The sequence below is a fragment of the Mycena indigotica genome (genome assembly GCF_014461135.1).
Source record: "Mycena indigotica strain 171206Taipei chromosome Unknown Mind.scaff0008, whole genome shotgun sequence".
Taxonomy (NCBI): Eukaryota; Fungi; Basidiomycota; class Agaricomycetes; order Agaricales; family Mycenaceae; genus Mycena; species Mycena indigotica.
Genome location: NW_023503007.1, coordinates 2,231,915 through 2,259,640, shown reverse-complemented (window position 1 = coordinate 2,259,640; position 27,726 = coordinate 2,231,915). Strand labels below are relative to the sequence as shown.

The 27,726-nt window shown below is 54.1% G+C and overlaps 8 protein-coding genes across 8 annotated transcripts; 6 read left to right on the top strand and 2 right to left on the bottom strand.

The window, feature by feature from the left end:
• Positions 1-1,525: 1,525 nt before the first annotated feature.
• On the top strand, positions 1,526-3,121 carry MIND_00933500 (uncharacterized protein; the record flags this gene model as incomplete). The annotated part of the gene is made up of 3 exons (XM_037365959.1): positions 1,526-1,797; positions 1,849-2,194; positions 2,261-3,121. The coding sequence occupies 3 exons, from the start codon at positions 1,526-1,528 to the stop codon at positions 3,119-3,121; spliced, it is 1,479 nt and encodes a 492-aa protein (XP_037217371.1).
• Positions 3,122-6,445: 3,324 nt separating this feature from the next.
• Positions 6,446-7,272, top strand: MIND_00933400 (ANK-REP-REGION domain-containing protein; the record flags this gene model as incomplete). The annotated part of the gene is made up of 6 exons (XM_037365958.1): positions 6,446-6,536; positions 6,590-6,659; positions 6,712-6,799; positions 6,847-6,879; positions 6,929-6,978; positions 7,032-7,272. 6 exons carry the CDS (start codon positions 6,446-6,448, stop codon positions 7,270-7,272), a joined length of 573 nt encoding a protein of 190 aa, XP_037217370.1.
• Positions 7,273-7,855: 583 nt separating this feature from the next.
• Positions 7,856-9,135, bottom strand: MIND_00933300 (uncharacterized protein; the record flags this gene model as incomplete). The annotated part of the gene is made up of 3 exons (XM_037365957.1): positions 9,103-9,135; positions 8,985-9,045; positions 7,856-8,928 (listed from the first exon to the last, which is right to left on the bottom strand). The coding sequence occupies exons 1-3, from the start codon at positions 9,118-9,120 to the stop codon at positions 7,856-7,858; spliced, it is 1,152 nt and encodes a 383-aa protein (XP_037217369.1). The 5' UTR covers positions 9,121-9,135.
• Positions 9,136-9,442: 307 nt separating this feature from the next.
• On the top strand, positions 9,443-11,123 carry MIND_00933200 (uncharacterized protein; the record flags this gene model as incomplete). The annotated part of the gene is made up of 4 exons (XM_037365956.1): positions 9,443-9,714; positions 9,766-10,313; positions 10,358-10,773; positions 10,821-11,123. 4 exons carry the CDS (start codon positions 9,443-9,445, stop codon positions 11,121-11,123), a joined length of 1,539 nt encoding a protein of 512 aa, XP_037217368.1.
• A 7,628-nt stretch (positions 11,124-18,751) lies between these two features.
• MIND_00933100 (uncharacterized protein) lies at positions 18,752-19,605 on the top strand (the record flags this gene model as incomplete). The annotated part of the gene is made up of 3 exons (XM_037365955.1): positions 18,752-18,866; positions 18,919-19,166; positions 19,216-19,605. The coding sequence occupies 3 exons, from the start codon at positions 18,752-18,754 to the stop codon at positions 19,603-19,605; spliced, it is 753 nt and encodes a 250-aa protein (XP_037217367.1).
• Positions 19,606-20,258: 653 nt separating this feature from the next.
• Positions 20,259-23,021, bottom strand: MIND_00933000 (uncharacterized protein; the record flags this gene model as incomplete). Its single annotated transcript, XM_037365954.1, has 9 exons — positions 20,259-20,287; positions 20,342-20,410; positions 20,456-20,650; positions 20,700-21,869; positions 21,926-22,067; positions 22,112-22,428; positions 22,478-22,658; positions 22,715-22,957; positions 23,004-23,021. The coding sequence occupies 9 exons, from the start codon at positions 23,019-23,021 to the stop codon at positions 20,259-20,261; spliced, it is 2,364 nt and encodes a 787-aa protein (XP_037217366.1).
• A 1,140-nt stretch (positions 23,022-24,161) lies between these two features.
• On the top strand, positions 24,162-25,449 carry MIND_00932900 (uncharacterized protein; the record flags this gene model as incomplete). The annotated part of the gene is made up of 2 exons (XM_037365953.1): positions 24,162-24,227; positions 24,280-25,449. 2 exons carry the CDS (start codon positions 24,162-24,164, stop codon positions 25,447-25,449), a joined length of 1,236 nt encoding a protein of 411 aa, XP_037217365.1.
• Positions 25,450-25,525: 76 nt separating this feature from the next.
• MIND_00932800 (uncharacterized protein) lies at positions 25,526-27,167 on the top strand (the record flags this gene model as incomplete). The annotated part of the gene is made up of 2 exons (XM_037365952.1): positions 25,526-26,214; positions 26,264-27,167. The coding sequence occupies 2 exons, from the start codon at positions 25,526-25,528 to the stop codon at positions 27,165-27,167; spliced, it is 1,593 nt and encodes a 530-aa protein (XP_037217364.1).
• Positions 27,168-27,726: the final 559 nt, after the last annotated feature.

Here is a 27,726-nt window from a genome sequence, read left to right as displayed (position 1 = left end):
GCTGTGGGTAAACTGTGGTCAGAACTCTACAACGAGTCTGAGGACAACACCTTACGTGCCAGACGACCCTAGATAGACATATTAGCTCAGGCACATGGATTTGAAGTAAAACTTTTGACTCGTACCAGTGTCAACAGAAAAATGAAGACGTTGTCGCTGGCCATTTGGTGTGTTTCTTGCCCCAAAATTCTGACAAGAAAATTACAAGTTGAAATATGAATATGGAGACCAACCAATTCAGTATAGCACATTCCAACTGCAGAGAAATAAAATAAGTCTCCGTAGTACACTAGTAAAACGGGAACTCGCGTGACGCACATGTGGTCTCGCCAGAGTATCCCCCCGCCGCAGCCTTGATCTGCTTTGTTGTCACCAGTTGTTGGTGTATGGAACGTTCCGCCGGGTCCACCATATCTTCTGGTCGATTGCGTTGTTCTTCTTGATCCGCGTAGACGGCTATATTAGGCACAGTACTAGTAACCGCACTGGCATGTTCAAGCCGACTTGGAGGATATATGCCACCACTATGATCTTCAACGCCACGACTGGTGGTATTCACACCTCGGGTTGCAACTTGAGGCTGACGACTCGGATGCCAGTGAGCGCCGCCCGCCTCAGAGATTGAACTTGTCGTTCTTTCACTAGCACCAGTACTAGTAGTAGTAGTAGTAGTCTGAGTTGTGACCGCTGCTGCACTGGCAGGCTCCGCATTGGTGGCTTCTAGTAGACCTGTTTGAAGCATGGTGCTCGCCTCGTACTCGGGAAAAGTCGGCAGATAGCGCTTAGCCATAAATGCAATCTACGAGTGCGCGCCAGTCAACGATCACCAAAACTTCAAGTGGTCATGGATACACATACCTCATCGGATAGACTATGCTGCCAGTACGTTGCGGAGCCTCCAGTTCCTTGAGTGTGAGGACCCTCATTTGAGTCGCAATAGTATACAGGAAGGATAAGTCCGTCCAGAGATACGTCAGAGGAAACGAGTTCTGAGTCGGAAGGCTGAGATGCCATGTTGTTTCGAAACTAGAGGAAGCTTGAGAGAGGAAGTGACTTGTGAGAGCCTGACGATGTGAAAGACGGCTTGGCTTTTATAGTCCACGCCCTATTGTTTGTACGTGGGATGAAAATGGAATATCGAATCATCTGGAAACTAGATCTTGTGGGGGCGTGTATTTCGCGCACGTTCATGAGACAATTGTGCTCGAAATAGTAATTGCGGCGATGCAAGAAGCTGATCACAGCCTACAGGCCCTCACAGCCTGCTGTGGACGCAGTGTCATGACTCATTTGTGGGTGCGGCGCCGGCCCGGGGCAGTCTGTGCATGATCATAGTACGACTCTGGCCCGCCGACGCTGGTGAGGACAAGTCATAGTAGTGCTTCAATGTCTTTGGGGGACATTATAACAACTTCGGTCTGAAAAGGTCAGAAGGAAGGGGATAAAAAGTGATCGAAAACTGAGGCTCGGCGTGACATAACGCCGTTGCCGACTCTTTCACACCGACCCACACCAGAGCACATCGATGGAGGTCCCCACTTTACAGACCCTGCCTACCGAGATTCTGCACACCATCTTAGAAGAGCTCCGCCTGTCAGCCAATGCGGACTCAGAGACAGTGACCAGCACAGAGTACTCGGACTTCTCGAGACGCTGTGCACTGTCGATTGCCACAGTTTCGCGCCGGTTGAGGCTCGCTACGGCCCCTTGGACGTTCTCCACGGTGCATAACTTGAACGCGGGGAACAGAGAGTCTTCAAGTTCTGTGCCGCCCACATCGCTGTGGCGCTTCGTCAGGTGGGTAAAAGTGCCGGCCAGGGAACCACGTGTTGACTCTCAGGCTCGTAGGGCGCTCTACGTCCGCGACTACTCCTACGTCCAGGAGCGCCCGATCCCGGTCGACAACACGCTGTTGGGGACGCTCGAGAACATGCCGGTGCTGACTACGGTCACCCTCTATCTGCGGCGCGCCGTGCCGCCCGACTTCTTTTATGCCCTCGGCGCTCTTACCACCCTGTCCGCACTGCACATTTACCAGGCGCAGATCGACGACGGGCGGCTGGACCGTTCTCTCATGAGATTTGAGTCGCTTCAATCATTGACACTGCGGATTGCCGGACCCACAACGGTCGCCCGTGCCCCGGATGTCGACACGAATACGGAACAGCAAAATATCCATCAAATTCTGCTCAGCGTAAGCCCCAATCTTCGCCGTCTCACCGTCTCGGGCGACCTGCTCTCGCGACAACTTGTGCTCCAGATTAAATGGCCCCGCCTAGCTACGCTCACTATGACGGAGCACCCGCCCCTCCAGCATCTTCCGCTCAGTGTTCTTCTGCTACGGATGCCCGCTCTCAGCGATCTCTCGCTCCTCTTCACACCCGATGCACATCACCAAGCGCAGCGCTTCCCACCATTTTACCTTGTTTCCCCGACCGATTCCCTCCCCATATTGGACAACCTCCGCTCTTTGGCTATTTCAAACTGTGCTTTTGAGGACCCACTGCTGCGAAAACTCCCGCGCAGCCTGACATCACTCAAGCTATTGGCACTATGGGATGTCCTTGATCCCGATTTTCCTCCTTGGCCAATTGATGGCCTGGGATTTATGCGCGAGTTCCGTCCGCCGCAAGCCCGGTGGGCGCTGCTGTTTGACCAGGTCGGCACACTTCCCGCGCTTACCACGCTATATGTCACGATCGGCGAGTTCGCGCCGCTGGCCAGCTTTGTCGACGCGATCGCGGCGTTCGCACCGGCGCTACACACGCTCGAGATCCGCTTTCCCGCGCCGGATGAACCCGAGCGGTTGATGATGGTCGACCTCACACAGGGCGAGCCGCTGTTCGCTGCGCTGCGCACGCTCCCCCTGCGCCACCTGTGCCTCTTCACGGACTACATCTACGCGGGCATGCACCCCGGCCCGCCAGCGCACTCCGCGTACCAGCTGCTGGCGGAGCTGCCGGGCCTGGAGACGATTACGTACAGGTTTGGCGGGTGGTACTCGCGGGAGAGCGACACGGTCGAGTTCGTGTGGGGGCGCGGGATGCTGGGGCGCCCGCCGCCCCCGCGGGCCATACGCCATGTCGACCAGCATGCGTTCGCCCCGGAATACGTGCCTTGAAAGTTGACTCAAAGGCAGCCATTTATACCGCAGCACATAAGTACTACTAGTATGCTCCAGAGACATGTGTCCGAACGTTCAAGTTTAAGCCTGAATAACTTGCTGACTCGGAGTACCAACGAGTTTTGTATTTCCTTGACACAATACCAAGCAATCGAATGTTCCACAGTTCCAGTAGAGTGGATGCAACTACAACATGTACCTGCCTCTATCGTAGTAATGTCCAGCGGTTTTTATTCAGACTTCACGTCCCACCTTACAAACTACGAATACACCAAAAAAATAGCAACTGTCTACATATCATCCACTTATCACCCCGGAGCCGAGCCGACGCCCTCCCCGGGATCGAACGGCTCCGGGGTGAACACAATCGTGCTCAGCGCGGTGGAATTCTGCCGCCGGCTCTTCCGGTATGAGTACCCGGGTGTTCTTGGCGTGGTGACGGGGAGCAACAGGACCTCGCTCAGCGTCGGGATGGCGCAGTGAAACGCAAGAAAACTGAACACACACACACAAACAACAAAACTCCAACACAACACACTATAATCAGCACACAAACACAACAGAACACAAAACCAGGGAGCTTAACACCAAAACACGCGGGCCGAGTCTCAGATCCCTTGGATCAGACCGGTTCAGAAGCGGATCACGTCGGAGTTTGAAGTGAGTGGGTAGTTTAGCTGATGCGGCGCAAGTACGGGGGGGTTCCAGCTAAGCTGTTGCAATCCAGAAAAACACATTTAACAGCTCAGAACGATAGGGTTGGGGTGATTAAGTAAGCAAAATAACAGGCGGGACCAAATCAACAGTGGGTGGGGAGGCGGGACAGCGGGCGGATAATCGGAACAACGGGACGCAATGACAGAGCTTCTTCAACACAAACGGCGATAACAGAACAGCGATAACGGCGACAATGATAAGAACGGTGATAATCCAAATAAACCCGTGCAGAGCCGGGCACTTGTATTCACTGTCCTAGAGTCTACAAAAGCTGCCTCTAAGTGCACTGCATCCCCACTGCCTTCCAGCGTGCACACGCCGCTATCTGGCCAGTGTGCACAGTGCGTACAGCACGACCTCTAACTTGTCTCGCCCTCTTGCTTACTCAATTCCACTTACGAGTTTGGGCTGCTCGGTCCACCAGCATTGGCGGTGTTCTGGACGTTTCGACGCGGCTATGCTGATGGTTCAAGCTCCAGACGCCCTCTGGCGTCATCCCAACTGGCTGGATGCATGCTGGATGTGTCCCCAAGGTCCCCAGGGCCTCCACTATCTTGCTCACCCTTCGGAGTGGAATGGAGCCCAGAACAGGTGTCGGATCGACTGTCATCCTGTGGCAATGGTGAACTGAATAACCGTCCAAAAAACGGACTGCATTCTGCGCCAGCATCTCAGTAACTCCCCATGTTATGCAATGGGAACATGACATACAGTGCCGAGAACATGTCCCCTATGCCCCTCTGGACGAGCACAAGCACGGTCGTAAGGTCCACTGCCAACACATATCACAAACACAAACAGGAAATTCGAGGTATTGGCATGCACTGGGCCACTGGCCGCGCCGAGTGTATAACATCTTTTTTCATTGTTTAATAGTGCAATGGGGTTTTTTGCTCTTCATGAGCTTGTTGGGCGGTATTTTTGACTGACTTCGATTGCTTCACGAGTTCCTATGCAAACAAATTACTTGGAGACTGCTGACCGGCGACTGTCAGCGAAAGTGTATCCCGCACAGTTGGCGACTCAGTCTATGTCCTGGCAAAATATATACCAACCAACTCTAAAGTTCTCTAAACAATTCCTTAGCCCCTACGAAATCAATTAGGTACGGTCAAATATGTGGCAAACGGGGCTCCGAACGTAAAGTCCGAATGAGATTTGATGGGAAGCCGTTCGTCACGTCCGAACGCCTCGTTTGCATACCGACTCCATGAGTCGGTATGCGCCCTCTTCGTACTGTCCGAACATCTTCTGTCCTATGTAGCCCCTATCAACGTGGCCGTGCGATCGCCTAAGCCTGCCCTCTTGCCTCTTGTCTCCCATGCCCGGCCAGCCAGCCCATCGTCAAAAGCAAGCGCCATTGGCAAAGGCAAAGAAGAAGACTCCCACTGGTAGTAGGTCATCAAGGGTGTGACAGCGGCCCATCACGGTCTAGTCAGCCCCACACTGGTGGGCGGATAGCATTCAGTGCAATACTCCTGGGTTGGTGCTGATGACATTGCTGATGTACCTGGCCTTATTGAGAGTTTCCACAGGAAATATTCTCAGAAACCTGGGCCTGACTACTAATGCTCTTTGGACTCTCCATCTGACTTCTTACTCTTGGTCACTCTGGTCTTTTTCGTCACTTGATTTCTTACAGTATTCTATTTTACATTTGGGCTTCTATCGTCTAGTCTATGCGTCTTTTGGATGATCCTTCACCCTTATCGGCCCCTCCACCCTTGTCCGAAGTCTTCTTCAACTTGGACTTTGATTTCTTCTTCTTCTTGGGCGGCTTGTCCGAACTGCTGCCCAACTTGTGACTTGGCTCTCCTTCTCTCTGATCCCATGCAATCTGTCGTTGTTCTGCTCTATAGTCCACTAACTGTTCAGTATGAATTCAATCCCTCCAACATTGTGCGTACATGGCCTTGTTAGCCATGGTATAATCGTCCCGCACGGTGGCCTCGAAGGTCTTGTCGTCAACCTCCATGCATTTGTGAAGGGCGAGTTGGTTTTAGAAATGATTACGGTGCATGCGGGTTCTCCGTGCCTCGATCGTCACATCCAACGAATGCAGGCGTATACGGGGTTTTTTTTAAAAAGATCCCTTGTAATTAGAAGATTAACATTTTTAAAAAACATCAGTGATTTACAAGTTGTCCCCTCATTTGAATAAAATCCACGCTGTCAAACTCCCATCAACATTTTTTTTCATCTTTTTTGGCCTTTCCCCTACTCAGTATTTTCCCCATACTTAAGGAATTTTCCACACGTCAGGTCTGGGGCCTTATAGCTACCACACTGCCCACCCTGACATGGCCTTTCAACTTTTTAAACCTTTTTTTGATCTCTCATTTCCCTATATAAAACCCACCTTTTGGCAGGGGCATAAATTAGAGGCATTTTTTAAAAACATTCACACTGGTAATGAGAAGGCTTTTTTTAAAAAAACCCCGTGTACAGGTGACGACAGGACGAATGCTCTAGATCCTCATTTCGCCATCTTGCCTCGATTCTTGGCTGAATGAGCGCAGGATATGGATCTTCAGCAAGAAAAACGTGTGGCTCGCGGCGCTGCTGGCAGCCGCGTGTCTCACGACGTTCGCGGTGGACGTGACGATGGGCGTCCAGAACACGATCCATCCGCGGACGTCGTTCCTGGGCACGCTGACCACGGAGATTGTCGTCTTGTTCGCGCTCGGCGCGGCCGGTGCGTGCCAACACCTCGAATTTTCCGTTCGTGGTTGTGATATGCGTCGGCAGTGGACATCACGATCGCGCTCGTGCTCGTGTATTACCTCCAGAAGGGCATGAGGGACACGTTCTCCGCGCCGTATGTCATATTCGCACTGCATAACACAGGACTTACTGGCATGCTGGCGCAGAATGCAGTCCGTCTTCTCGACAGTTATCCAGTTCACCGTCGCCACGGGACTGGCGACGAGCTTCCTGGCCATTGCTTGCCTGGTTACCGTATGTGCCGAAATCCTGTTTGTTTCCACAGCGCTAATGTCTACCAGTACCTTGTATCCCGCCACTCTTTTATATACATCGTCTGTCTTGTCCAAATTCCCCTGCAGTCGCGCTGATCCACATCCACAGGCACTGCACTTCTCCCTCGGCCGCTTGTACACCAACGCCCTCCTCGCCACGTCCGTTCCCTCCATCTCCTCTCTCTTTCAGCGACCGTCTCACGCAAACGCAGCCTGAACTCGCGCCAGAGCATCCGCAGCAAGCTCAACCAGACGATCAACTGCGCCATCCCGACGCCGAGCGCGGTCCTGTCGCTCCCCGTCACCGCCCCGAAAACGCCGGTGGACTCGTACCGGACGAGCCGGCGGCAGGACACCACCGGCACCGCGCTGAGCACGATTGTGTTCACCCCGGAGCCGTTCGATCCCGGGGACAGCATGGGCGATGACGTTGCCGCGGCTCCGGGGCGATAGGTTGAGGATGCAGATGGTTGATATTTTTTGGTGTATCCGTCTTGTAAGGTGGGACGTGAAGTCGGGATAAAAGCCGCTGGACATTACTACGATCGAGGCAGGTACATGTTGTAGTTGCATCCACTCTACTGGAACTTGAACATTTGATTGCTCTGTATTGTATCAAGGAAAACACTCGTACTCCGCAAGTTATTCAAGCCTGATGTTAAACGTTCGGAGTCCGGACACAAGTCTCTAAAGCATACATATGCGTTGCAGATAAATAACTGCCTTGAGTCAAGGCACGCATTCCGACGCGAACGACGCTCGACCAGTTCATCAAGGAGGGTGTCCTCAAGCACTTCTCGTAGATAATGTAATTTTTGTACGATAACTAAAAGTATACCTTGCCAATGTAGGTGGTTTTGTCCCGACCCGTGACCGTTTTGGAAAGCAACGAAGCATGGCGGCCAAAGCGGAAGTAAAATCTTCCATGTAATTTACATTTCCCCACTTTTATCGCAAGTCGGTTGCTGTTCGGACAACGCTTATCATTTTGGACTATATAGGCAGCGAGCACGTAAAAAAATTCTCGATCAAGACCCTAACATCTAGCCCCTCGTCTTTGGCCAGGAGGAGCATCACGGTGCGGCTCCGAGTCGGGCGGGCCGATCGGCACGACGCGGTGCGTGCGCGCGTGCACGCCGTACCGCTCCGCCGCGCGCCGCTGCTCGCGCGTCTGTGGCAGCTCAACAAGCGTGAAACGCTGGGGCGCCGGGGCCGGTGGACGCGGGATCGGCGCAGGCGCAGGCGCCGGCTCGGCCTGGGCGACGGGGACTGCCCGGTACGACGTCGCGTGCACGCCGCACAGCCGCGCCGCGCGGCGCTGCGCGGGTGTCTGCGGGAGCTCGACCACCGTGAACCGCTTTGGCGCCGGCGCGATGGGCGCCCGCACCGGCACCGGCTCCACCGCGGCCACGGGCACCGCGCGATACGACGTCGCGTGCACGCCGTAGCGCCGCGCGGCGCCGCGCTGCTCGGGCGTCTGCGGCAGCTCGACGAGCGTGAACCGCCCCGCCCACGGGACCCGCGCAGCACTCGCCGCGGGCCTGACGGTCGCTGTGGTGGTATCCTCGGGCCGGGAACGCCGGCGGGGGCCGGGGCGGGAATTGTCCACCTCCGTTCTCTGATCCAAAGACGCAGGCGTCGCGGCAGGTGGGAGGCGCGCGGGGATCGGCTCGCGCTTAAGGGCCGTGCTACTACTAGTCGCGTCCCGGAGGGACTCGTCCACCTCCAGACTCTCTCGCTTGACAGCTGCACCGACCGGCGCCCCTCCGGATCCGAAGGTCGGGACGCAGAGCGACCCCGGCTCCGCCTTGCCGTCGACGGGCTTGTCAACGTCCATTTTCGTATATGCATGCTGCCGCACGGGAAGCGCAGGCTCGGCCTTGACCGCCGGCTTGCCTTGTACGCCTGGCGCAGTCGCAGTCGCAGTCGCAGTCGCAGTCGCCGCCGCGGCACGCGAGGCGTTGTCGGTATTCCATGCGCGTTGTAGCTCCCGCTCCCGCTGCACCAAGCCCGCGATGCCGCCCAGCCCGCTGTCCAGCCCTACGCCCGACGAGCCAAAGCCAGTGTCTTCCTCCTTGTTTCCATGCAGGTGCGCCTGCGCCGCAGCTTCTAGAAGCACACCATCAGAATTCGAGTGCCTTCTCCTGCGGGAGGGGCTGCGCTACCTTCGTCGTCCGGGTCGCTTTTGCCTAGCTTGCGCGAGAGCGGGGGCTTGTACACTGTGCGCTGCGAGCAGTCTGCGGTCAGGAACGGAGGGGCGGGCGGGCGGGGCGGGGCGCGCACCTTGAACGCTTTCGGCATGGTGGTGGGAGGAAGAAAAACGAGGTTGATGCTGCCGTCACAGTGATGCGCCACGTGGTGCGGTGATCTGATCGTCGATCGCCGTGCCAGGGCCCGGCGCACGACTGACTGTATTTGACCGGGTCCCACTCCCAGACTCACGCGGGCTGACACTAGCCTGCCGACACCGGTGGATTGAGGAGGAGGCATAAGTAATACTAATAGTACTACTCTCGGCCTCCAGGCGGGAGATTATAACAAATTCGGTCTAAAACAAGTCTGAAAACTGCACGGTGCCTGTCACGGTGCCGTACTTACTCTTTTCACCGAGACTGTGCCATCGATGGACTCGGAGGCCCCCGCTCTGCAGACCCTGCCCACCGAGATCCTGCACGCCATCCTGGACGCGCTCCGCCTCGCAGCCGAGGCGGACGCCGAGACGGTGGCCAGCACGGAGTACGCGGACTTCTCGCGACGCTGTGCGCTCGCGGTCGCCACGGCTTCGCGCGGGCTGAGGCGCGCGGCGGCCCCCTGGACGTTTGCCACGCTGCATAATGCGGGGAGCAGCCACGGTGGGTCGTCTGTGCCGCCCACATCGTTGTGGCGCTTCGTCAGGTGCGGTAAAAGTGCGGTAGTGGAACCACGTGTTGACTCTCAGGCTCGTAGGACGTTCTACGTCCGCGACTACTCTCATGCCCAGGCGCGCCCGATCGCGGTCGACAACACGCTGCTTGTGGCGCTGGAGAACATGCCGGTTTTGACCACGGTCACGCTCTATCTGCGGCGCGCTGTGCCGCCCGACTTCTTTTATGCCCTCGGCGCTCTCCCCGCCCTGTCCGCACTGCACATCTACCAGGCGCAGATCGACGATGGGCGGCTGGACCCGTCTCTCATGAGGTTCGAGGCTCTTCACTCATTGACACTGCGGATCCGAGTCGCCGGACTCACAACGGTCACCCGTGCCCCGGATGTCGACACGAATACAGAGGCGCACAATGTCAGCCAGCTTCTGCTCAGCGTAAGCCCCAATGTTCGCCGTCTCACCGTCTCTGGCGACCTGCTCCCGCGACAAGTGCTCAAAATTCAATGGCCCCGCCTGGCCACGCTCAGTGTGACGGAGCACCCGCCCCTCCAGCATCTTCCGCTCAGCGCTCTTTTGCCGCGGATGCCCGCCCTCAGCGACCTCTCGCTCCTCTTCACACCCGACGCATACCGTCAGCCGCGGCGCCTCCCGCCGTACGACCTTGTCCCCCGCCAGATTCCCTGCCCGCCGGCGTATTGGACAGCCTCCGCTCCCTGGCCCTCTCCAACACCGCGCTCGACGACCCGCTGCTGCACAGCCTCCCGCGGCGCCTGACATCGCTCAAGCTCCTCGCGCTCTGGGACGTCCGCGACCCCGATGCCCCCCCGCTGCGCATTGTCGCCGGCCCGCCGGCGGGTCTGGGGGCGATGCGCGAGTTCTGTCCGCCGCAGGAACGGTGGGCGGTGCTGTTCGCCCAGCTCGGCACGCTGCCGGCGCTCGGCACGCTGTACGTCACGATCGGCGAATTCGCGCCGATGGCCGGCTTCGTCGACGCGATCGCGGCGCTTGCGCCGGCGCTGCACACGCTGGAGATCCGCTTCCCCGCGCCGGATAGCGGTGTCGACCGCCTGATGATGGTCGACCTCACGCAGGTCAGCGTTTGCCGAGTAAGCCCAACTGCGCTGATATGCCGCTCCAGGGCGAGACGCTGTTCGCCGCGCTGCGCGCGCTCCCCCTCCGGCACCTGTGCCTCTTCACGGACTACTACTACGCGGGGATGCACCCCGGCCCGCCCGCGCACTCTGCTTACCGGCTGCTCGCCGCGCTGCCGTATTTGGAAACAATTACGTACAAGTTCGGCGGGTGGTACTCGCGGGAGAGCGACACGGTTGAGTTCGTGTGGGGGCGCGGGATGCTGGCGCGCCATGCGCAGCCGCCCCCACGGGTCATACGCTATGTCGACGAGCATGCGTTCGCCTCCTCGCCGCCATACGTGCCGTGACTCAAGGCCGCCATTTGTACTGCAACACATATGTTCCAGTTCGGACGTTTGTTCAATAACTTGCGAGTTCTGCATTTTCCTTGATACATGTACAGGAGCACTCAAATGTTCAAGTTCCAGTACACTGCATGCAACTACAACATGTACCTGCCTCTATCGTAGTAATGTCCAGCGGTTTTTATCCAGACTTCACGTCCCACCTTACAAACTACGAATACACCAAAAAAATAGCAACTGTCTGCATATCATCCACTTATCACCCGGAGCCGAGCCAACGCCCTCCCCGGGATGATGGGCCCGGCGGGATCGAACGGCTCCGGGGTGAACACAATCGTGCTCAGCGCGGTGGAATTCTGCCGCCAGCTCTTCCAGTATGAGTACTGACAAGCCTTTGGCTTGTTGTTGCTTGTTTTTGCTTGTTTGTTCATATTTGGTAGTTGTTCCTGATCTCTCCCTTTGTGTGTTCCATAGTTCCTATATGTTTCCTCACAGTTCCTGTTCCTGTTCCTTCTCCTAGCTCCTAGTTAGTAGGGTATATAAGCCTGTCTCTAGTTCAGTTTCCATATCATATGGTTCCCCAGCAGAGTTTCTCTCAGAGTTCAAAGTCTTTCCTCTTCTTCTCCCTCTCTGGTTGTGCTGTAGCCTTTGGTTGCAGTTAGAGCAGTTTGAAGGGCTCTTGCTTTTCTTGTTCTTTCTCACACCAGTGAGAAAGCTTGTCAGTACCCAGGTGTTTTTGGCGTGGTGACGGGGAGCAACAGGACCCCGCTCGGCGTCGGGATGGCGCAGTGAAACGCAAGAAAACTCCAACACAACATACTATAATCAGCACACAAACACAACAGAACACAAAACCAGGGAGCTTAACACCAAAACACGCGGGCCAAGTAGTGTTCGTCACGGGCCACCCGCGGGTAAATCCGGGGTGGCCCGTACCCGTCCCCGCCGATGGCCCGGGCCCGTGGCGGCGGGTGCGGGTACCCGCGCTTTGGCGGGCGGGCCGCGGGTAGCCCGGTTGCCCAAGGCCCGCACGATCTGATCAGCGGCGGATCTCGCCGGATGCACTGCCAAATGTGTGTCGATGTCGAGTTATCGCCTGACAACGAGGCTGGGCTGCCCGGACCTTGGCCAGACCTCCGTTCAAGGGACGCGACAGCTCCCGGCCTTGCCCGCCGACCACCGGTATGCCGGTCAGCCGGGCCCGGCGGGCCAAGGTGCGGGCCAGCGGGTTCAAGGCACCAGGCCCGTACCCGTACCCGCACCGGCCCGTCCTCGCGGCCCGTCACGGGTCACGCCACCCGTGACGAACACTAGGGCCAAGTCTCGATCCCTTGGATCAGACCGGTTCAGAAGCAGATCACGTCAGAGTTTGAGGTGAGTGGGTAGTTTAGCTGATGCGCACAAGTACGGGGGTTCCAGCTAAAGTATATAGCTGTTGCAATCCAGAAAAACATGTTTAACGGCTCGGAACAATAGGGTTGGGGTGTTTAAGTAAGCAAAATAACGGCGGGACCAAATCAACAGTGGGCGGGGAGATGGGACAGCGGGCGGATACTCGGAACAACAGGATGCAATGACAGAGCTTCTTCAACACAAACGGCGATAACGAAACAGCGATAACGGCAACAACAATAAGAATAGCGATAATCCAAATAAACCCGCACAGAGCCATGCACTCGTATTCACTGTCCTAGAGTCTACAAAAGCTGCTAATTTATACCTCTAAGTGCACTGCATCCCCACTGCCTTCCAGCGTGCACACGCCACTATCTGGCCAGTGTGCACAGTGCATACAGCGCGACCTCTAACTTGTCTCGCCCTCTTGCTTACTCAATTCTGCTTACGAGTTTGGGCTGCTCAGTCCACCAGCGTTGGCGGTGTTCTGGACGTTTCGACGCGGCTATGCTGGTGGTTCAAGCTCCCTGGCTGGATGTGTGCTGGATGTGTCCCCAAGGTCCCAGGGCCTCCACTAGCTTGCTCACCCTGCGGAGTAGAACGGAGCCCGGAACAGGTGTTGGATTGACTGTCATCCTGTGGCGACAGTGAACTGAATAACCATCAAAAAAGCGGACTGCATTCTGTGCCAGCATCTCAGTAAGTCCCCATGTTGTGCAATGGGAACATGACATATGGCGCGGAGAACGTGTCCCCTATGCCCCTCTGGACGAGGCTCGAGCACCAGCACAGTCGTGAGGTCCACTGCCAACACATATCACAAATACGAACAGGAAATTCGAGGTATTGGCACGCACTGGGCCACTGGCCACGCCTAGTGTATAACATCTTTTTTTCATTGTTTAATAGTGCAATGGGGTTTTTTGCTCTTCATGAGCTTGTTGGGCGGTATTTTTGACTCACTTCGATTGCTTCACGAGTTCCTATGCAAACAAATTACTTGGAGACTGCTGACCGGCGACTGTCAGCGAAAGCGTATCCCGCACAGTTGGCGACTCAGTCTACTGTACTATTTAGATTAAGTGTCTGCGTTACGCGTTACAATGACCAAAAAACTCATCGTTAAAAATTGCCTTAAATCAAAACAAATTTTTTGGGGTCCAAAAAATCAAAAAGTTGTGGACACTTGATCTAAATAGTACAGTATGTCCTAACGAAATATATACCAACCAACTCTAAAGTTCTCTAAATAATTCCTTAGCCCCTACGAAATCAATTAGGTATGGTCAAATATGACCAAACGGGGCTCCGAACGTGAAGTCCGAATGAGATTTGATGGGAAGCCGTTTGTCACGTCCAAACGCCTTGTTTGCATACCGACTCTATGAGTCGGTATGCACCCTCTTTGTACCATCCGAACACCTTCTGTCCTATGTAGCCCCTATCAACATGGCCGTGCGATTGCCGAAGCCTGCCCTCTTGCCTCTTGTCTCCCATGCCCGGCCAGCCAGCCCATCGTCAAAAGCAAGCGCCATTGGCAAAGGCAAAGAAGAAGACTCCCACTGGTAGTAGGTCATCAAAGAAGTGACAGCGGCCCATCACGGTCTAGTCAGCCCCACACTGGTGGGCAGATAGCATTCAGTGCAATACTCCTGGGTTGGTACTGATGACATTGCTGATGCACCTGGCCTTATTGAGAGTTTCCACAAGAAATATTCTCAGAAACCTGGGCCTGACTACTTACTAATGCCATTTGGACTCTCCATCTGACTTCTTACTCTTGGTCACTCTGGTCTTTTTCGTCACTTGGTTTCTTGCAGTATTCTATTTTACATTTGGGCTTCTATCGTCTAGTCTATGCGTCTTTTGGATGATCCTTCACCCTTATCGGCCCCTCCACCCTTGTCCGAAGTCTTCTTCAACTTGGACTTTGATTTCTTCTTCTTCTTGGGCGGCTTGTCCGAACTGCTGCCCAACTTGTGACTTGGCTCTCCTTCTCTCTGATCCCATGCAATCTAAAGCTCCGCACGAGTGTCAATATCCGCGGATGTTTGCACAGCTACCTGCAGGAAAACATCCGTGGGTTTGACATCCGCGGATACAGGTATCCGTTTCCCACGGATGCCAAGAGTACAGGTATGACTTTGGAAGATCATAGTATTTATTATCTTGTATATGTTTCAGTCACTACAGTCTTCCTATGTCCTATGGTGTCCATAGCAGTGTATTACTTGATACTACATCCTATATAAGATGCTTATATTGTCCATATACCTTAGTATCCTGATTTTTTATATGAAATACCCGTGGATAACCTGTGCAGGTACCTGTATCCGTGAGTACAGGTACCCGTTTCCCACGGATGCTGCAAATGCAGGTATTGGTTTTGAAGCCCAAATTACCTGCAGGTAGAGTACAGGTATTTATCCATGACACTCGTGAGAAGCCTTAATGCAATCTGTCGTTGTTCTGCTCTATAGTCCACTAACTGTTCAGTATGAATTCAATCCCTCCAACATTGTGCGTACATGGCCTTGTTAGCCATGGTATAATCGTCCCGCATGGTGGCCTCGAAGGTCTTGTCGTCAACCTCCATGCATTTGTGAAGGGTGAGTTGGTTTTAGAAATGATTGCGGTGCATGCGGGTTCTCCGTGCCTCGATCGTCACATCCAACGAATGCTCTAGATCCTCTCGGTTCCTCCGAAACGTCCCTACATACCCCACCTGACCTCTGACCTCCTAGTCAAACTATTCATAGGTATCGTTCTGGGTGCCTTTATCTGCATGGTTCACAGCCGCTGTTATATCCCATGCATCTTCAGACGCTCCGAGCTTATCCTTGGAGCGCAACAGGGTTTTTACGTGATGAAGGTATCTGAGTGTTTCCCTTCAAACAGTTAATCTGCACACAGACTCACTCGGACCTGTACGGACCCTCCGACCATCAACTCGGATCTTTACCCATTTGGACTTTGGTTTGTCCTTTCGGCATTCGCCTTGTTTTCCTTGCCTCATGTATGTCTTCTCGTTCCCCTTACTTACTATGCCTTTATACTTAACCCGCAGGGAGATCCTGCAGACCACATTGGATCTCCCTGCGAGGTCATATGCCTTATGCCTACCACTTAGTATAAATACTTATACTCTACACTCCTGTACTTCAGTTTTGTTATTAGTGTTTCTTGCCTCGCTCCCCGCTCTTATCCGACTCCCTGTGCGTTCTAAGCCTTTATCATCTTCAGCTTCTCCGAAGGTATCTGTTGGAGTTTACATATTTTGTTCAGACTTGCTTTTGGCCTGCAAGATGTGTAGTCGCTCACTCTGATATAGTCTTGTGATAGCCACTTGGTTCCCTTCAGACTTTCTGCTACTTCCCTTTGGTTCTTACACAGCACTTAACACAATTAAAAGTTCATCCATTTAGATTTTTAAAAGTTCATCTATTTAGATTTGTATAACTGTTTCTTTGCAGCAGAAAGAACCATTTGTTGAAAACAAAGAAGATATTTATATTCATGTTTTCCTTGACATGAAAACAGCATCTTTATATTTTTTGCAGAAAGGACATCATTTGTTTCCCCTTTCATACAAGAACAAAGAGCTTTTTTTTTTTTTTTGAAACAGTCAGAAAGATGATGTTTCCTTACCCCTTTCATGTGAGCAGACCTTTCACTTTAGATGTTCTTTCTATCTGCTATCATGGCAGAAATATGTTCTTTTGTATGACAGATAAACATGTATATAAACAGCTTATTTATAGAATGAACAGAAATATATATCCTTTGTATTACAAAGAAAGGGATATTGAAAGCCATATAGAAGGGTCAGCTTTCCAATAACTTTTTTTCCCTGCCGCAGGGAAAAAAGGGAACTGATTACCAGTGTATGTAATCTACAATATGTGAATATAAAGCCTCAAAATGCATGTAAACTGCCAACTGCATTATAGATAATAATATGTGCTTATACACCATCTCCATGTCTATAAGTATACTGCAATGCTTATAAGATCTAAAAGCCTTGTACAAAAAGAAACTGCTTATTGAGGTTTATAGGTATTTATCAGCATATGTATGTTAGAGGGAAAGTATATTAAAACAACTAGACAATGCTACACCTGTATCAACTCAGGTTCTATAGCACTCATAGCTAAGTAAGTAACAATTTATCTAAGTAGTACCAATGAAATGAAGGTGATTACTGGTGAGTGAATGGGAATATTTTCAAACAGACTACCTTTCAACAATACTCATGAAGGACAGTCAGGGAATGAACAGAACAGCTAATAATAACAATTGAGTGTAAAGTGTTACTCTTATGAGAGTTGAACTGTCAACCTCACAAAATTAACACTATAATTTACAGTGAAACCATTAGACTAAGCAAGAGTACCAGAAGATAAAGGTTATAGGCATATATCCTGGTTCTTGCTTGCTCATTATAGGTATTCCTATTGTCTTTAACAGATGACCCTATACTGTTCACTGTTATACATAGAGTACACAGATCCCAGAACAGATGAGCATAATTAAATCTCCTATGATGACGACGAAGTGATGTCTATCATTCTGACAGAGACTCAGAGTAGGACAGTGAGTCTGACTCTGACTGGTAACTCTGGTAAGCCAGATTTAGAGGGGAGGACATTGGAGATGCCCAGGTTAAATAGACAATCCCTGCAAATCAAAAGTTTTCAGTAGGCTTGCAAGTCCTTTTGCGTCCTTGTAAATAATAGATATTCAATTTAGACCATTACAAGTATAGCAAAAGGATGATATTGCAATTGTAAACATGTTGAAAGAATGATATTACAGTTATTATATCATTAGGACTATATTACGACCTAGCTCAAGTGCTTTTAGATAGTATATAAGTCCCTAAAAAGTCTGGGGAGTGCACTATAAGCACTTGTGGTACTCTATAAGTGCTTGACGGGCCATATCAGGATTATCTGATCTAACAGCGCTTACAATTGATCCACTTTTTTCCTGATGGCCCAAGACATTCTTTTGTTCTTATATTATGAAAAAAAATAATATATCATATTTCTTGTCTATGGATACATATATATCTAAATGTGTACATCCAATACATGTTTAATTTTTTGAATTTGCCTTGCGTAGCCAGCTCATACTAATAATCAAGGGGAGTTCAAGTTCAAAATCACAGATATAGGTTTGCTGGTCAGAAAGTTTTTTTTCTGACCCTCTGCCATATCAGGTAATAGGTTCCCAGGATTTACATCCTGTGCCCACTGGTGGCTGATGTGATCACAGAACATTTGGTGTATATAATATATATTACAAAGGTTGAATTTTTCTATACTACTTTTAATCTACAGTATATGTCTTGGATACAAAAGATGTCTGCTAGAACACCGGTTATAGTTATACTCCTGCACCGTTGTGGGCAGTCATTCACAAACTGATTTAAGTTTGTGCTAATGGACCGTCGAGAATGAGAATGATTGTCACGACTAGGTAACACTGATGGCTCTCACGTCAAACCGGATGTGCCGGGCCAGCCTCTTTTTTGGCGATAAACAAGTTATGATAAACTTGTTACTTGAAGCCAACAGTAGTAGTACATAGCAGTATGCTAGGTAGATAAAACATACATAGTCTGTCTTGAAGTCAGGGTTAAATCCTGTGCTATCTACATAGTCTTTAGGTAGTCCAAGCCTGGTTATAAATTCCAGAAATTCAATTATTTCTTTTGGAAAATTAGTAAACAAGTGGGCTTGAAGCCTTAAGCTTGTTCTCCAAAACCTCTCAGTTTGATTTCAGTCTACAATCAGTTTGTGCTACGCCGCTTGTCGGCTTACCTTCAATCATGCTACGAGCTTGTGGGAGGACGTGACCGCGAAGCATGACATCATCTCGGGAGACCGCTTATTTCGCCGGGCCGAGCGCACCTTCTTTTTCTCCCACCCTCAGCCACAAGACCCTCCCCGACCGAAGACGCTGCGTTGTTCGCCTCGACGGACGCCGGGAGGATGGGTTAGACGCCGTGCTGTGCGCTGGCGGCGGCAACTCACGGAGTCGAGGACGGGCCCGACGGGGACTTCGATGGGCCGAGTCGAAGACAGACAGTGGACACGGGTGCGGGGAAGACTAGCGCGGGCCGTAGGACGCGAGAAGCCTGAAGCGGCTACACACGGAGAAACGAGCGTGCTGTCGGGGCGGTTCTTCTTCGCTTCCCCACCCTTTTCCCCTCTCTTTTCCCTCCTCCTCCGATGGCGAGTGCGAGTGCGAGTGCGGCTGCGAGCACAAACACAAACACGGATACGACGGAGTGCACTGCGCAGACGAGCCTCGGGTGCGGGATGCCCTCCCCGGGCACACTTTATCGTGCGTCCCCCGCTCCTCACTGCTCACTCAATCCACCTATCCCCCGCCGCAGTCCTCATCTTCGTCGGCACGCTCGTCATCCTGCTGCTCATCGCCGCCGTCATGATCGCCCGCGGCGTCTACCGCCGGCGCCGCCTCCGCGCGCTGGGCCTCCTCCCCCGCCCGCCCTGGCCCGTCCGCGTCGGCGTCCGCCCGCCCGCCAACGCCGACGCAGCGAGGCCACGGCCGATGATGCACGATGTCTATATAGAGCCGGAGGACGGGAAGGTACGCGGGGTCTGCAGCTGGGGCGGCATCGTGGTGCGTGTCGTTGGAATCATTGGTATTGATTTGCTTATCGCATCGACAGCCGCTCTCCGCAGCGCTCCTCCTGCCCGCCCCGGCGGACGCCGGCCCATTGACGGAGAAGTCGGACTTCCCCCAGCCGCCGGCCCAGCGACGGACGACGATATTGCGGCCCGCCGCCGCCGATAACAGCATGACGCCAGACTCAGAGCCGCCGTCTCCCATGTCCCCGACGACGCGCGTCGCGTGCGTCATCGCGATGCCCGTGCCGAACCCCGAGCCCCGGGCCGGCGTTCTGAAGATGCGCGGAGAAGACGAAGATGGGGAGGAGGAGGACGCGCCGATCCCAGTCCTCGAGCTCGGGACGGCGGACGTGGAGGTTTGTGGCGCGCAGGATGCGTATGGCCTGTGCTTTCCCATTGCTGACGCGAACTTGGACGCGGCCCCGCCATGACGAAAACGACGACGATTAGATGCATTTTTCCTGACTGAAATAACAAACATTGTCGACACTACATGAACGCACACACAGAGCTAGCTACCCATGTACATACTACAGTCCAGACTCCAGGGAGAAGCACCTCGTACACCACCAGGCTGCGACTCGGAGTTGAGACCGACATGCCCCGGTTCGATTCCGGGGGTGCCTCTGCAAGGTTGAGATGTCAATTCATTTTGAATTTGACCTCACTTGACGTTCTTCTGCATTTTTTGTGCAAGGATTAGAAGCATTTCCTGCTGCTGAGTTAAAGTCATTGAAATAACAAGTTAACATTGTCGACACTACATACGTAACAGCACACACACACAGCTATCTATGTACATACTGAGAAGCACCACACAGCGAGCACCTTGTCCAACACCAGGCTGATCGACGTTCCCCGTTTCGATTCCGGGGGTGCCTCTGAAAGTTCGGAACATAGATGAGGATTCATTTTGATTTTAGCACTTCTTCGATTTGTTTTGTCGTTGCCGGTCCCGTCCAGTCCATTCGATAACGCAGCAGCCATCCTATTTCGAATTTGAACTCCCGTCACTTCCTCTCCTTTTCAAATGTTTCGTTTGCAGGTTGCGTCCAGTCCAGTCGATAAAGCAGACACATGCATCCTAGCGGTACGCGTCCCCAGCCGCGCGTCCTATAAAGCCGGTCAGCCGACCAAGCCACGCGAACAGACATTATTATCGCCGACCGTATCGCGCCGCATACCGTCCGCCCTGCGCCCCGCGGCCGAGCCCGAGCCCGAGCCCGAGCCCGTGTTCTAGCGGCGCCCGTCAGCCCCGCCGGTCCCGAAAACAAAACTCACCGTCCTCCTCGCGCTCGCGCTTCACCCCGCGCGGAGGCCCAGGATACGCCTGCGGCGCGCCAGGGAACGCGTACGCGAAGGCGGGATAGGCCAGCGGCGGCTGCGGCCTGTACCGGTCCCGGTCTTGTGTGCCGTCGTCTTCCGTCTTGATACGCCTGCGACCGATATCGGGTCGGGCCACCTGCCCCATGTCTTCTGCAAACACAGTCAGCTCCGGGAACACCTGACAGCTTCGCATACGTACCCTCCTCCTTCTTGACACCCGGCCCCGGCGCGTCGCCGAACCCCGCGAACGGATCGAACCCGCGGTTCCGGAAGCGCGTCCGCCGTTCCAGCCGGGGCGCCTCCGTCTCGATCGGGACGACGGGCTCCTGCGGCTCGGGCTTGACGACCGCCTCGGGGTTGACGCGGCCCACCGCGGTGTTGTGGGAAGACGAGCCCGACACCGGGGGAACGGGCACCGACCGGTACGACGCCGCGTGCACGCCGTACAGCCGCGCCGCGCGGCGCTGCTCGGGTGTCTGCGGGAGTTCGACGAGGGTATACCGTTCTGCCGCCGGTGGAATCGGCGCGGACGTCGTCTCGCTCTTGACTGTGGTTCCATCCCCGGGCGGGGAACGCCGGCCGGCGCCGGCGCCGGGGCGGGGACTGTCCACCTCCATTCGGTGAACCACATTTTCTCGTTTAACTTGCGCGGACGCCGACGCAGGCGGGATACGCACGGACACCGGCTCGCGCTTGACGACGGTAGTCGTGGCGTCCCGGAGGAAGTCGTCCACCTCCATTGTCTGGTCCAGATTTTCGCGTTTAACACGCGCTGACGCGGAGACGGACACCGTCCGTGGGGAGACTCCGCCGGCCGCCGGTGCTGCGGGGACGGTCGCAGGAATCGCCTCACGCTTGGTTCCCACATCTTCGTCCATTCTCTGACTCAGGCGTGCCGCCGGTGCAGGCGGGATGCGCACCGCGACCGGCTCCGGCTTCACGCCGACGGGCTTGTCGATCTCCGTTCTTGTATATGCATCCCGATTGTTTCGGTCCACGGCGCGGTCTTGCTGCTGCGGCTGTGGTTGCACGGGCAGCCTGAGAGTCGGCTCGAACGGCTCGGGCTTGACGCGTGCCATCGCCTCAAGCTGTCCCGGGTCTGCTGGCTCTGGTTCAGCATTTATCGGGAGGCACGCGTCCTGCGGCTCCTGCTTGACATGCACGCCCGGCGCACTGGCAGTCCCCGGGACGGCACTCGGCCCCGTGCCATCACCGTTCAAGCCGCGCTGTCTGCGCTCCCGCTCCCGCTGCACCAGTTCCGCGATGCCGCCCAGCCCGCCTTGCGCCTCCTCATCGTCAAATTCGTGGTGTTCTTGCTTCACACGGACATCCGGTGGCTCTCCGTGCAGGTACGCCTGCGCTGCAGCATCTAGACGCACACCATCAGAATTCTCGTGCTTTCTACTGCGGAACGGGCGGCGCTACCTTCGTCGTCCGGGTCGATCTTGCCCAGCTTGCTCGAGCGTGGTGCTGCCGCGCTGGTCTCGACGGTGTCGGCGGTGTTGGGTGCTGGCGGGGCGGGGCGTCCGGAGGTCGGCAGGATGCTTTCGTAGGGGACAAATGCATGCTAAGTACGGTCAGCACCATGGAGAGACAGCGAACAAACAGTACTTCGGAGCGGGGCGGTGGTAGCTGAGGCGGCGGCGGCGTTGGACTCGGCGTTGGCGCTCTTTCCACTACAGCGGATTCCAAAACCGGAGCCGGTTCTTGAAGCTGCCCCGCCGCCGGCCCAGGCTGGACATAAACACAGTCCTTATGCCCCAGCACGAGCCGCCCCGGCAGCGCCGCGACGTCCTTCGGGCGCACCGCATGCAGCTTCGGCACGGGCCGCGGCGCGGGGTACGCGCCGTCGCGCCTGATCGAGAAGTCCTTCGGGAGCTTCGTCGGCGCGAAGCTGACGTCCGCCGTCGCGTGCACCTCCTCCCAGCCTGCGCACGGGCGTTGGTTAGTCATACAAGATAAGAAGGGGGAGGGTACCGCTCTGGCCCGGCGCGTTATACAGCGCATAATCGTACCGATACACGACGCTGAACACATCGTCTCCCTCCTTGGGGTCGCCCCGCTCAAAGTCCGCGCGGTGGTGCCCCCCGAGGAGCGCCTCGAACGCGGCCAGATCCGTCCCCGCCGGCGCCTCCATCTGCACGATCACGTCGTCCGACTACCCCCCATCAGCACCCGCTCGCATCAATCGTATACTAAGGGGGAAGAGCTGACCGTGCCCTTGCGGAACAGGACCATGTCCTCCTTCTCCAGCTGCACCCCGCACAGGTCGCGCGCCATGATGCACACCCACGCCAGCGTCGCGTTCGCGCGCTGCGCCGGGCCCCACGCCCGCCCGCTTCCTCTCCCCCGATTAGCGTTGCTGGCGCTGGCGGCGGGGCGCGGCGCGTCGAGGTACGGCCACGGGTTGTGCACGTACGCGAAGAACGTATTCGGCGGGGGCTTGTACACCTTGCGCTATGAAACGCTTACTCAGCGCACAATCAAAAGCGGGGGGACGCACCTTGAACGCTTTCGGCATCGTGGTGGGAGGAAGAAACGAACGAACGGACGGACGAAAACGAGGATGCTGACGTGATGGGCCACGTGGTGCCGTGATCGTCGATCGCCGATCGACCGGCCGGCCCGGGACCGCGACTGACTCGGACGCGATTCGCTTACTGATACGGGAGATGTCTGCGTCCAAGACACATTTGAGCACTAGCCTCAATTCATTTGTGCACCTCAAACAAGAACAGTGCATGAACCACAGAAAAACATTCAGCATGTCAAAGAAAGGGCAGATAAAAAACCAGTTTCAAGCATGTTTTTTTTGGACACTCCCTCTGAGCTAGTTATACACAATACTCCACACCATCTCATAGGCTCCTTCATATGGTAATTATTATTTGTAATTTACTAATTGATTTGCAATCAAGTTGCCATTCTCCTCTATGCCTAAGGAAAATATCTGCTTTTGTGCATCAACTCCTGGACATATGGATTGCCAAGTTCATACCAAGCCACATGCACTGCAACAAGAAAAGCACAGTTGTGGACAATCAAATCAACAAACATAGAGCAAATCGAATTTCAAAATAACATTTTGACTATTTGACAGTACTTTTTTTTTCTGGTTTTTCAGGCTTTATTTTTTTTTAAAAAAAATTATTATTTGAGTTAATTTTTAATAAGGTAGATGCCATCCATCATCAGTCAAGGTCACCTGATTCACCATATCGGGTGAACGAGCCCAATTTTTTATAGATAAGGTTTTTACTCAAAACCTAGCTAGATATAAGGTAGGCGACATTTGATTTCATCGAGTGATGGGATCACAATGATGGAGTTTGATGGCCCGCCTACTCCGCCGCAACGAAGCCATTTTTGGGAAATGCAAAACCTAGAATCAAAAGGGGGCCAGGCCCTGAACAAACTCTTGGTTGTAGAATTTTTGTATCTCTTGCCAATGTCAAGTTATAATTTCCTTTTTTGGAAAGTGTGTCTGATTTTTTTCCCTGGCTATTTGAGCAAATTCCAAAAAATCCTGGAAAAGTTTCGCACCTCTGAAATGCATGATATGTCACGACACGTGACCATTGTCACGTACACGTGATCGCGTCTCCACCCATCCCCGCCGACTTTTGCATCATCTGCGGCTCATACAGACACTTAAGAAAGCATGCCCCGTAAAGCAGGAGCAAAAAGAGTGCTGAATTTGGGTGCTCACGGCCAGAAACAGGACAAGGTGTGTGCTTTTATGAGTTTTTCACTGGAAATTGACTCAAAAGTGAATACAGAGGCGTAAATTAGATGTGCCAAGCGACGAAGAGCACGAAACCAACGACCTGAACACCCTGCTCAGTCCTGTTGACCATCACCACCCCACATCTGACTCAGATTTTGACTCGGATGACGAGTTGCCACTCGAAATCGAGGAGGAAGACGATGTTCCCCACCCCACCAACTCGGACACCCTCCTCACCTGGCTGCAGCTTTGTGACAAGCTGCTGCCAGTCAGCGGCCGTATGGTTTCTGCACTAGAACCAACCGGCCAGCCCATTCCCAGCCAAACATCATGTCCAGCCATCCATGTCAGCGCTGCTCCACGTCGCAGGGTTCAGTATTACAGCACAAAGATCGGAAAGGAGCCTTCAAAGCGGTGTCAGCAGGAGAAGAGGAAGGCCGAGAAAGAGCGCACTGAGCGGGAGGCAGCTGAGAATAAGAGAATGGGTGTCCGGAACGGCACTCTCTTCGAGGCATTCGGGAGAGCACAGGCGCGAGTTGACGAACACAACAGGGCAAAAATTATTGTGGTGGACGATGCCGGCTCGGAGTCAAGCGACGGGGACATCGAGATGGTGCCTGCCGAGGAAGACCTCGGTCTCAAATCCAGCGCCGACGAGAATGGCCTTGAAGCATCATTTGGAACGCAGATGAACGAGAGGCTCGAGTTCGAGGGACCCAGGGTTTGGGGAGGGACACCGTTGCCGGCCCAGGAGTTGCGGGAAATGACACCGGTGGCGCCACTGCTGTCAGAGATGGCTGTGAAGTCGCTTGGGAAGAGGGCATGGGTGGAGGATGTTGAAGAGAGTGGGGAAGGAACTGAAGATGATGATGAAGACCCGCTGGCTGGCACCGAAATCACGACGGAACCGCTGGAGATGTCAGCGGAGGAGCGCGCGGAGGAGGGACTCGACGAGGACGAACCTTGGGACCAAGCTCACCCACCACCAGCAATCTCATCCGAACCAACCCTACCACCAAACCTGCCATGTCCCTCCGTTCCTCCCGAGCACCAAATCCGCAACAATCAGGTTGACGCTCGTCGCATTCCTTCCCGGGTGCCCTCCAACGAGTCTGTGGTCAAAGCCATCGCCAATATTCACGACAAACTGCGTCCCGCGTCGCAAGGGTGGACACGGACGCATTCGAGCCAAGCTAGACTTGGTGTTGCAAGCGCGTCTTGAGGCGATGCTCCGATTCTTGCAGCTGTATTGCGCGGTTGGGTTCCAAGGGTGGACAACACAGTCCGAGGTCGTTGCGATGGCGAGTGGGAAGACAGGGAAGAAGACGTGGTTCGCGCGAAAGCTGCGAGAGTGGTCAATCGCGTTCTGCGAGAACATGACAAACTTACCAGAACACAAGTTTGGACAATTCAGCTCGTCACTGCTCTCTGACGAGGATGTGGCTGGCGCAATTCATCTCCACCTCCAAGGTCTGGGCAAATGGGTCTCCGCCAACCAAATCGCGCGCTACGTCCGCACTCCCGAGTTCCAGGCCCGCCTCCGCGTCAAGCGCAACATCTCTGTGCGTACTGCCCAACGTTGGATGAAGAAGATGGGTTATCGGTGGAAGAAGGAGCCGAAGGGGATGTATTCCGATGGGCATGAACGAGCAGATGTGGTGAATTATCGCCAAAATGTCTTTCTCCCACAATGGAGAGATTACGAGGCAAGCGCGCGGCACTGGCAAGCTGACGCGTCATTTGAGGAGGTCGACCACGAGTGTCGGATGCGACTGTTCATGAGCGACAATCTCGACTGCCGACCCTACACCATCTGGCGTCAAGACGAGTCGATCTTTTACGCAAATGATCGACGCACCACTCGTTGGGTCCACGAGTCAGAGACAGCAAAGATTAGGGCAAAGGGAGAAGGTGCAAGCGACATGATTGGTGATTTTGTGTCACCTGAATACGGCTGGCTGCGATCTAAGCGGCTGAATGTGCGAGGGTGAGTGCATTCTGCTGCTTTCTGTTGTCTGTTTTGAGAGAATTGAAAGTGAATTTGACGATGCTCGTGTCCTTCTCAAACCCGGCAAGAAGCGCGAAGGCTATCAGACCACGGAGACCATTCTTGCTCAGGTCACCCGCGCGATGAACATCCTCGACCGTGATTACACTGAGGACCGACATGTTTTTGCTTACGATAATGCGACCATCCATACTGCGCGCGCCCCCGATGCACTCAGCGCACTTGGCATGACTCTAGGGCCATCCAATAACTTCAACAAAAGCAATGGTGTTTATGTTCACATGCGGGATGCTACTTTCCGTGATGGCTCTGCCCAGGTTCTCTACCAGGCCAATGGAACCACGTTCAAGGGGCTTAAAGTCCTTATCCAAGAGCGACGTGCTAAGGGCCACGACCTCCCTGATCCCGACTCTATCAATCCTATCACAAAGAAGAAATATCTTGTGCAGTGTGGCGGCAGCGGCGCGTTCAAATGCCGCACAACCATGGATACAAAATGCTGCTTGCGCAAAATGATGTATTCGGAGCCAGACTTTAAGAACCAGATGTCAATCTTGGAGGAACACTGCCAGAAACGCGGCTATGGCGTGCTCTTCTTTCCCAAATTCCACCCTGAGCTCAATTTCATCGAGCAATGCTGGGGCTATGCCAAGCGGATCTACCGCATGTATCCCGAGTCAACATCTGAGGATGACCTGCGTGCCAATCTGCTTGATGCTGTTGCGTCAGTGCCTATTGAGTCTATGCGACGTTTTGCAACACGTTCCTCGCGGTTTGGAGATGCATATTTCCGAGGGCTGAATGGTGCAGAAGCAGCTTGGGCTAACAAGAAGTATCGTGGACATCGCACTCTACCACCATCATATGAGGAGGACTTGCGGGAGGCTAAGACTAAGTGGCCGGCTTGGAAACTGGGTCCCACACAAAAGTAAACTGCCAAAACTTTGTATTCCTTCTATATAAAATCTCAAAAATATTTCTGTGCGCTCATCTCGCCATTCCGCGACTTGGTCAAAAAAGTGCCCTCAAATTTCGCGCGTGGCTGTGCAGATCAGTCACATCAGTAACACATCACATCACTCGATGAAATCAAATGTCGCCTACCTTAGCCTTGTCAGGGGAACCTCCCTTTCGGCCCCTCGGAGACGATCCCGATTCCGGTCCGACTCCGGTTCCGACTCCGGTGATCGCATCACCGCCTCCGTCAGGCGCATCGCCGCCCCCGCCTGGCGATCCCCCTGGGACCTGGCCTGCGACATGGCGCAGGCATACTGCACGGAGCAACGATCAACCTTGGCGCGTCAAGAGCGCAGTATATAGTTCCGCTACCTAGCAGGCGGACCCTTAGAGTTTCTTCTCTTTGGATCCTCCCCTGCTAGGTCAGCCTCACTTGTATTTGCTTACTTCTATTCACTCTTTGGATCCTCCCCTGCTAGGACCTTGATCTCAGGCCTCCGGGGTTGCCCTTACAGCAGAAGAAACTCTCTACGG